This window comes from Vigna umbellata, chromosome 8 (genome assembly GCF_029865625.1).
Source record: "Vigna umbellata cultivar VRB3 chromosome 8, Vumbellata_1.0, whole genome shotgun sequence".
NCBI classification, from domain to species: domain Eukaryota; kingdom Viridiplantae; phylum Streptophyta; class Magnoliopsida; order Fabales; family Fabaceae; genus Vigna; species Vigna umbellata.
Genome location: NC_142172.1, coordinates 15,198,553 through 15,209,136, shown reverse-complemented (window position 1 = coordinate 15,209,136; position 10,584 = coordinate 15,198,553). Strand labels below are relative to the sequence as shown.

The following is a 10,584-nucleotide window of genomic DNA, read 5'->3' as shown; positions in this document are numbered from 1 at the left end:
TTGCACGGTCAGGACGGATTAGAAGATGGCGAGAAAGTGTTACGTGGCGAGGTTGAAGGTAGAACCTCTAGTGTAGAGGCGCAAGATCCACCGATCGGAGGTAGCTAAGGCAGACCTAGATACCCGAGTCAACACTGAAGAAAGAATAGAACCGCAAGGTGAAACTGTACTGTTTCGCTTGGGAGAAACGGAAGAGTAGATTACATCCGTAGGGGTGGGTCTCACAAAGGAGCAAGTTAAGGCTATTGGTCATCAGTTAAGAATGAATAGTGATCTTTTTGCATGGTCTGCAGCTGACATGCCTAGAGTACACCCCGATGTGATGTCACATAAGCTTACTCTCTTTAAAGAGGCCCGCCCTGTGGCACAAAGAAAAATAATGTTGGGAGAAGAAAAGCGTCGAGCAGTGGATGTGGAGGTCAAGAAGTTATTGGAGGCCCAGTTAATTCGTGAAGTTAAATACACTACATGGCTGGCTAATGCAGATATGGTTAAGAAGTCAAGCGGACAATGGAGAATGCGCACTGACTCCCCAGCATCGACGGTCTGGTCGATGGAGCATGTGGGTATCAGATCCTTAGCTTTTTAGATGCTTACTCGGGATACAATCAAATCCCGATGTACCACCCTGATTACGAGAAAATGGCATTCATTACCGAAAGGTCGAATTATTGTTAGGCGGTCATGTCGTTCGGCCTCAAGAATTTTGGGACCACCTATCAAAGCTTGATGGACAAGGTTTTTCATCAGTAAATAGGGAAATGTATGGAGGTTTACGTGGACGACATGGTCGTAAGAAGTCGATCGGTAGAGGAGCACGTCAGGGACTTGACAGAGGTGTTTGGGCAAGTGCAGAGGTATGGAATGCGTTTAAATCCTACCAAATGCACTTTTGGAGTGCCGGTTGGGAAATTCTTAGGCTACATACTGACTGCGCGAGGAATAAAAGCCAGGCCCAATAAGTGTAGGGTGATCCTAGAGATGCAAAGCCCTCAGAACTTGAAGGAAGTGCAGCGCTTGGTGGGACAATTAACTGCTTTGTCCCGGTTTATCCCTAGGTTGGTCGAACGGGTTAAACCGATCATCAGGATCATGAGAAAAATATTCCTTGTCAAAGTGGGACACCGAGTGTGAAAACGCCTTTCATGAACTGAAGAAGGTATTGGCAAGCCCACGGGTTATGGGAAGACCGGATGCAGGGCATAATTTGCAGCTTTTCTTGGCGGTAACAGAAGAAACGATTAGTGCGACTTTGATAAAGGAGGCAGCAAAACTTAAGCCCATTTATTTCATACGCAAAGTTCTCAAAGAAACGGAAACACAATATCAACTAGTGGAAAAGTTTGCTTTGGCGTTATTGACTACCGCTCGTTGGTTGAGGCCTTACTTTCAGGGGCACCAGGTAGTGGTAAGGATTGATCGTCCTATAGCCAAGATCTTGAGAAAACCGGATTTGGCAGGAAGAATCGTGGGTTAGTCAGTAGAGTTATCCAAATTTGGATTGCAGTTTCAACCGATAGGATCGATGCGGGGTCAACACTTGACAGAATTCGTAGCAGAGTTACCTGTTAAAGAGGAAGGCATAGCCCAGCCGTGGAAACTTTTCGTTGACGGCACAGCTAGTAGAAAGGGTGAAGGAGTAGGAATAATTTTGGAAGAGTCAAGCGAACTGGTTGTGGAGCAATTGCTTATCTTTTGTTTTAAGATAAACAACAATCAAGCAGAGTATGAGGCTTTAATAGCGGACCTGGAATTTGAAAAGGACCTGGGAGCAACATCTGTGGAGTGTCGAACTGATTCTCAGCTCGTCGTATGACAAATGAATGCTAGCTTTCAGGTTAAGGATGATCAATTGTTGCAGTATTTTCATAAGGCTAAGGGTTTGGCCGATCAGTTTAAGATGTTGGAGGTAAGACATATACCTAGAGAGGAGAATGCTCGTGCTGACATTTTGTCCAAGTTAGCAACTAGGAAGGAAAGTGGCCAATTAACTTCGGTTGTACGGCATATTTTGGAAAGGCCAACCGTTGAGTGTTTGGCTATATCAACGGCACCTGATTAGCCAGATTGGAGAAATGAGATTATTACCTTGATAAGGGATCAGGAGCAGGGTAAAGGACTGTCTATGAAGGATGCTAAGAAGATAGCACGATACATGCTTGTTGGAGGAGAACTTTACAAAAGGGGATTTGTTACACCTTTGTTAAAGTGTGTTTCCCAGGAGGAGGCCTAGTATGTCTTGAGGGAGCTACATGAGGGAATATGTGGAATGCATATTGGGCGACGAATACTTCGCGCCAGGGTGCTACGAGCGGGATATTTTTGGCCAGCGTTGGAGAAGGATTGTGGAGACTTTGTGCAGAAATGTTTAAGTTGTCAGGAGCATGGGAATGTTTTTCACCTGTCTGGCACGAACTTGCATAACCTGGTTTCCCCGTGGCCTTTTGCTCAATAGGGCATGGATATAGTGGGACCTTTCCCGACCGGTAAGGCTCAAAAGAAGTTTCTCTTAGTGGTAGTTGACTATTTCACCGAGTGGGTGGAGGCCGAGCCGCTAGCCACCATCTCAGCTACTTAAGTTCAAAAATTTGTTTGAAAAATAATATGTCGTTTTGGTTTACCACGGGTGATCGTTATCGACAATGGGAGACAGTTTGTGGACAGAAAGCTGGTTGAGTTCTATCAGAACCTGGGAATAAAGCATGTCACCAATTATGTAGAACACCCACAAACGAAAGCTAAGGCAGAGGTGGTTAACAAGACCATAGTTAACGAGTTGAAGAAGCGGTTGGGGAAGAGCAAGGGTGCCTGGGTATATGAGCTCTTGGAGGTATTGTGGAGTTATCGTTGTACCCTGCACGGTACAACTGAGAAACATCATTCAACTTGACATATGAAACGGATGTTATGTTGCCGGTAGAGGTCGACGAACCTACGATCAGAGAAGGATTGATAGTATATGGAGAGCAACGACGATCAGTTGAGGGTGGAGTTAGACACTCTATAGGAAAGAAGAGATATAGTTGTTGTCCATGCAGAGGCTCAAAAGAGATTGGTAGCACGTCGATACAACACCAAAGTATGTCCACGGCAATTTGTGGAAGGTGACTTAGTGTGGCGTAAAACAGCAGAAGCACGGAGAAACCGAGCCCATGGGAAATTTGTGGCTAATTGGGAAGCCCTTTCAAGATAAAAGAAAATCTCAACAATGGAATGTATTGCTTGGAGTACCCGAGTGGCAAGTTGTACCCAACACTTGGAATGTGTCCCATCTTAATTTTTATTTCAACTAAGTGCAATTTGTAATTTGATGTTGAAGGAATAACACAAGATATTTTCAGTATTTTATATGTTGATTCAGGACTCCCATAGTATGCTACTCGACAGCTTTAAATTAGTGGCTCACGCCGCTCGGTGGTTCTAAAACGAATTCACCTTAAACTTTAGTGGCCTACGCTGCTCAATGGTTCTAAAACGAATTCACTTTAAACTTTAGTGGCCCACGTCGCTTGGTGGTTCTAAAACGAATTCACCTTAAACTTCAGTGGCTCACACCGCTTGGTGGTTCTAAAACGAATTCACCTTAAACTTTAGTGGCTCACGTCGCTCAGTGGTTCTAAAACGAATTCACCTTAAACTTTAGTGGCCAACGCCGCTCGGTGGTTCTAAAACGAATTCACCTTAAACTTTAGTGTCCCACGCTACTCAGTGGTTCTAAATCGAATTTACCTTAAACTTAGTGGCCCAAGTCGCTCGGTGACAGACGTGACAACGACAACGGTCCCCTCCCCCATTTATAGCCTGAAAAAGCGGTTTCAGAAACGAATCTCAACCATTCATTACAATCAAATCGGACGACTGGAGAGGCCTAACTCTTCGAATTCAACCGTCACACATCCCACGACTCCACGTGTTCCTTAATCCACAGTCACTTCACCTATAGTCCCTTTTGACAGTAATTTTTTTCTCGCCATTTCTAAACCGATCAAACTATACAAAACCCCTTCGCAACCGTCTTTAGTTTCTTGGGGCTTGGGGGGCTTATGTACTATACAGGGTGCACCGGTCATCATTCGCAGAAGTTAACTATTACCCTATGCATGCAGCCGAGCAGTTATTGTTTGAATCAACCGAACGACCGAGCGACATTAACACCAACAGATAGGTTGGGAGGGTGTACTGCTCGTCCTTCGCAGAAGTTAACTGTTACCCTGTACATGCAGCCGAGCGGTTATTGTTTGAATCAACCGAACGACCAAGTGACATTAACACTAACAGATAGGTTGGGAGGTATTAATGGCTAATTATTAGGCTTGATAATTATATTAAATGCGAATATACGCTATTTATGAGTGATTGACAGATTATATTACTCAAGAATATATTGTATTAATGGGCAATTAATGGGTTTGATGACAATGAAGCTTATAAGTATGAGGTTAATGACCAGGTAAAATCATCTTTTCCATAATCACACTTAGACTTTCTGGAGACATATCTGATTTGAGCGTCGGAGTGTTTCTTGCAGGTCTACCACATTCAGAACTGGACGATCGAAAGATTACAACGAGTGACCAAAGGAGCAAAGCCGAAAAGACGATCGACCTCGGACCCCTTTAACCGAAACAACAAAGAAACTAAACATGCTATTTTTTTTCTAATTCTGAAATGAAAATGAAAATTTAAATCATAGAATCATTCATAAATAAAAAGTTTAAGATTATATTTTGTTTAAATGGTCACGTGATTACTTATAATATGACTTTCTCACATTATATATGCTATTTTCATATTGAATAGTTGATTATAAGATTTTATAATTATTTTTTATTTTTCTCACTAGTATATCAAGAATTATAATTATTATTATTATTAAAAGTGACTACTTAAATATAATCGTTAGATTGTATTTGAATTATTAAATTTAAAATGTAAATACACGTAGTTTTCAAATATTGATACCAAGTTATAATCAGAAACATTTTTTAAAAGTAAGTAAAATTATTTAATTTTAATTAACTTAATTAGTTTGACATTAGTTTCTTTTGTTTACATTGAGTTCAGAAGTTTATGGTTATAGTTTTTTTGTTGTTTTGCAATAAATAAGAATACTAAGTAGATACAATTCTTTTGCACAATAAATATGTGAGAAACAACTACACAGAAAAGAGAATCGTAACCCTGTAACTAAAATGAATGGTTACCATCACAGCAAACTAAAGCAATGTTGACATCTGAAAATGCTGATAGAAAAAGAGAGATTCACAAGGGGTAAAAAATAACGAAAAATCGAATGTGTAAATTCTTTTTCTATTTCCTTATCAACTAAAGACAACTTTGGTCTGAGTTGTGACTATGACTGTGTTAAAGCTACAAACACGTTTTGTCAGACGAGTATAAAAATCTTACTGAAAAGAGAACACTTGGTCATGCGTGTATGCTGATAGCATTCTAATTCCTTTTGCAAAAGGAGGAATAAATGGGAGAACAAATCATCAAGATGATCAAGGCAAAAAATAATTGCCAAAAGGAGATCATGCGGTTGTGAAGCTAGTTACTTAATTCCTTTGGGATATGTTGAGATTAAAGGGCACTTTACCTCTTAACTTTTTGGCTATTGTTCCATCATAAAAATACCAAGTTATTGCCATTGATTTGGATATCTGCGTAAGATCATTTCCAACTTGATCAGGCATAAACATGACCACATTTGTAGCTGTCACATGAAACATCATGGGCCTGTAATAGCGTAAGTTACTGAACTTTTGTGTTATTTGCTAATTCCACAAAACTTGTGTTATTTACTAATTCCACAAAACTTGTGTTATGACGGACCATCTAACTTATAGCTAAAATGTAAAACCTTGTGTACTGAATGTAAAATTATCATTGCAGTTCAAAAGGGTTGAACCAGTCTCAATATTTATACCGCCACAAGATTATAGGGCATATAAATGTCTGCCGATATCTAAACTCTGAAAGGGAGAATCCAAGCAAACATACTAATATAATTGAAACCTGTGCACATTAAAAATCCATGGATGTTTAGAAATTCAGAACAGTTCACGTAATGGATCAACATGGAATAAGAAAACAAAAGCAAAAAAGAAAAAAAAAAACAAAGGCATTAGGATTAATACAGCAACAAACTTTAATTGAATGTTACATAACCCAAGTATCAACCTTCCAATATCCCTGACTTACCCACTACCTAGCATATCCACTATTATTTATTTCAAATTACATGAAAAATATCATATCCAACATCCTGTATTTTCATCCCCAAAACTGGACCAAAAAGGAGTCTCAAGGAAATTATAACTCCAATGACCCTTGTAATTTTCTACCCCAAAATGAAAAAGGAAGAAAAACAGAACATTTACTCCTGGAGGGACTGGAATGTGAAGCTAAAATTTCACTCTATGGGCAAGCGAAAACTGGGAGCAGTTGCATTAATACTACCCAGTAGTTTTGTGAGCTTCCTAAGCTACTCATGTAACACTACATTTGAAATTTCCTCTTCTGCTTCCTTTCATAGTTACTATTATCTTCTTCCATCAGCACAACAAAAATTAAAATAAAAACATTCTAATCTTAAGTGAAACTTTTCTGGTTGACGACTATCTCGGGATCAGCAAAACTTATTTAATTTTGCTGAGCCACAAGATCGAGCTGCATTTGTTCAAGCCATGCTCCTAACACAGCATGATCAACAGAGTCCATTTGTGTGCTCATATTTGATACCTCACTGGAGGATCCAGCTGCTGCACCACTTGAGACAGTTGCAGTTGAGTTCTCCTTAATCTCAGTTGGAGATTCTTTAACAAGTGACTGCACCCATGAGAAATCAGGCTCCTCACTATTATTCCCATGCTCAAACGAAGATGATCTACGATGTTTCCTTAACTCATCAGCATTGACAGCCCAATCCAATGTACCATTCGAGGGTCCCCATTTTGACCAAGAATTCACTGGGGACCCAGCAGCAGCTGCAGCAACAGTAGCAGAGTTGGAGCCAAGTTCCCTGGAGCTAAGACTCCGGAATTGTTGCTGCTTCTCACGTTGAGCTAGCACAGAAATCCGAGAGCTCATTGGAGAAATAGGTTCCACATTCCGAGGAGACATCCTACCTGATGTTTGAACCCCAAATGAGGCAGCCTGCAATAAAGGATTCTCAACATTTTTAGAAGAAAAATTTGTGTTCACAGGCGACAGCAAGCTTTGCTGCTGTTGAAATTGATTAAGAATAGCTGATTTATGTGTTGGAGAAAAAACAGCCGAAGCCAATGCTGGATCAGCAAACCGAGGTGATGAACTCTCAGAAGAAAATAGATCATCAAGATTTGAAGGGGTCAGTGTTTTAATGCGGCCGGAGCGGTTCATGGCATTAGGCTGTTTAGAGAGGCAAGAGAACTCATTAAGGAGCTGTTGCTGCTGCTGAGCATCGTACTCCGGCAACATGTCAAACTCATCCATAGGAATATCTCTGGCATTGAATGAAGATCTCAATCGACTGGAATGAAGATTGCTTCCTGGAAGATGCAAGGCGGGGACATTTGGCTGGGGCCAGCCAACGGAAGAGTGTGACATGCCATTGGCAGAGGGTGACATGGGTGGGGTGAACGGTGAAGGAGACATGACAGACATTGAGGAAGGAGAGCCAGGTAACATGTTCATAGCTGCAGCAAATTCCATAGCAGAAGATGTGCTTGAACGAGGAGATGGTACAGCAGAACCAGTTGAAACATATAATGGCCGAAGCTCCTCAGCAGTGTGAGCAAAAAAGCAAACTCTTCTGGAGCAACTTGTCCCATCTTTGCAAAGACGAGTACGATACTGTGCTGGATGCAGCCAACACTCAAAAACTCCATGAGCATATTCACACATATCTCCACGTCGGCAAGCACCCTTCCGAAAATCAGGACAAGGGACACAGCTGTAGTGGTACTTTCTTGGGTCCCTTCTCCGAGCATTCTCCCCAGGATGAACAAAAGGGCATTCTGTCCAATCATGTGAATAAGCACGTGAACAAGGTCGAACTTTGAAAGAATACATCCGGAATTCATCTGTTGAATATATGCTATTTTTTATGTCAGGAAGGGATGGATCAACAGGATATTCTTTCTTCTCTGATGCAGAAGAAACAAAGCCATCATTTAACTTTGACTTCAATTGGAAATCTGGTGCAGAAGGAGAGCCATTCTCTGGTGAAGTTGACAATGGTGGAGAATATGCATTTGATGGGGCTGTGATCACCCTGAGATTACACACTGCAATGGAGTCATCAGTTTGAAGAAGTGCTTCAAGACTGTTTCTAACAGTTTCATGCTTGGGAGGAACAACAATGACATCAACTGGTCGATGACCATTTCCATCAACAGAGTTTGGATCAGCCCCGGCTGCTAGAAGCAATATAACAACATCAACAGCATTTTCAGCACCGCCTGAAGCGGCACAGTGAAGAGCAGTGCTTTTGTCAAGACCACAAGGTTTATTAATATCATAACCAGAAAGTGAGAGAATCAGATCCAAAATATCAATGCTCCCGTAAGTAGCAGCAACCATCAATGGGGTTCTGAGCTCATTGACCATCCGCCTAGATCCCTTCTGCCGACTGTACCATAGTCCTACCTCGTCTACACAGGAAGGATCCCTCTCAATCATTCGTTTAAAACCTTCAACATCATTGTTAGCAGCAAGCTCAAGCAAGCTTGCAAAAGAATCCTCTGTCTCAATGGTCAAGTGGTTCATTATGTGGCTTCTTGGTTGAGATGCAGTTACAAAATTAGCAAACAGAGTTAGTAACAGCACTGACTTTAACCTCTCCAAATGCTTTCATCGACAGCAGGCTTACCTGTGGAAAAAACAAACACAACTTTGTTGAAGTTAAACTTTAAAGATCAATTGCTAAATTATTTGAAATTAAAAGCAAAATAACTAAGCACCAAACTGCATAAACCCTCATGCCAAAAAGTTAAGTTACTGAACCTCCAAACAGATGAAGTTTCCATAGGTAACTATGTATCAAATTAAATTTCTAAATTGGAAGAAAGGAAATGCCAATGGTTTTCCAATTTTAAGACACACCCAAGACAAGAAAGAAACTAAATATATCAAAGGACATAATTTAGAGTCAAGACAAACCCATTTATTAAACAAAGGTCATGTAAATCGAACAGTGATCGACCCAGTGAACCTCACTCAACATTGAATCCGCTATAAGAAAAAACCAGATATTCATAAGCCCCTCAAAAGAACATCATTCCAAACAAGATTAAGTCCTCAAGGGATCTTCACTTTTCAGCACATGGCAAGAGAGATACAACAAAAATTAAAGTCCAGATTATGTCATCTAAAACACAGTCAAAAACAGACAGCAATTGAACCAGCAAGGTATGCGCTGACCTCAAGCACCCATTAAGGAGAAAACAAACTCATGATCAAACAAAAAGGCAACTTTTAAAGATACCTCCGCCACCCATTTTTATTTGTGAAAAACAAACATAAAATCACTATCTAACAAGTTCTGAAACTCAACTACTAGTTCAACTCACACGGGTTATTCTAGTTTACCCAGTGGTTAAGAATCCGTACTTCAAAAAAGACCTTTGCTACAAATAGGGTACCAAAGATTGACTCCTAAAAACACATACGGTCTGTTAAAAAAGAATTATATTAGAAGAAATGAAAACACCGACCCAAAATTTGCATTACAGCAATTACGATCATCATCTAAAAAATAAACAAAAATAAAAAAAGCAGGTCCAAGGAAAGTGAAAAGGAACAAAATCGCACAGAACAGCAACACAATTGAAGTGAAAACAGTTTTTTTGGTCTCGTACAATCAAAGCAGCAAAAACACAATAGATGGAAAAAAAGAAGGAAACTTGAACAGTGATCTGAACTCTGATGGAAGTGAATCTTACCAGTGCTGTTGAGTCCAGAGGAGAAACCCATGAGCGAGAGAGAAGGCAGATCTCAGCAGAAGCGAGATTCAGCAAAAGGGTGTTTGGATTCCGAGAAAAACTGGGACTTGGAGAGGAAAATAGTTTGACAGAGAAAACGATCGCGAGAAAAGAGGAGCCAGAAGAGAGCTTCTTCTTCTTCTTCTCTCTCCATTTCCTATGCCCTTTGAATAGAAAATAAAATAAAAGTAAAAATAAAAATAAAAAAGACTTATTATTTTAATTAATTAATTCCCACGTAATTGTTTTTGTTCGGATAAAATCGCCAAACCAATAAAAAGAGAGAAGGAAAAAAGAAAAGGGAAAAGGCTAAGCGCACTGGAGAGTTACGGGTTCATTATTCTTGCACTGCACCTCACCTTTGTGCCTTTCTTTATTTGCCAATCACATCATGCCTTGTCACTGCATCAAGGGTACGATCGTCATTCTCTTCAAATTTTGGGGATGGATGTGTACTTTTCTTTTGTGTATGTGTTTTTACACCTTTCCTTTTCCTAGGAGTTATATTTCAGTTGTTGTTGATTGAGGTGAATCTTCTATTAATAGCATGTTTGGATATCTGTTTACCAATTAGGTCTAACACCAAATTTAGGTCGAGTCAAGTATATCAACTTATTAC

General features: G+C 40.2%; 1 protein-coding gene across 1 annotated transcript; it reads right to left on the bottom strand.

Moving 5' to 3' along the window:
• Positions 1-6,107: 6,107 nt before the first annotated feature.
• OXS2 (CCCH-type zinc finger protein with ARM repeat domain-containing protein) lies at positions 6,108-10,153 on the bottom strand. Its single transcript, XM_047312948.2, has 2 exons — positions 9,927-10,153; positions 6,108-8,854 (listed from the first exon to the last, which is right to left on the bottom strand). The coding sequence occupies exon 2, from the start codon at positions 8,749-8,751 to the stop codon at positions 6,646-6,648; it is 2,106 nt and encodes a 701-aa protein (XP_047168904.1). The 5' UTR covers positions 8,752-8,854; positions 9,927-10,153; the 3' UTR covers positions 6,108-6,645.
• Positions 10,154-10,584: the final 431 nt, after the last annotated feature.

Bases quoted from the DNA above. Each gene is read 5' to 3' on its own strand.
- OXS2 (XM_047312948.2), bottom strand. From the start codon at position 8,751: ATGAACCACTTGACCATTGAGACAGAGGATTCTTTTGCAAGCTTGCTT.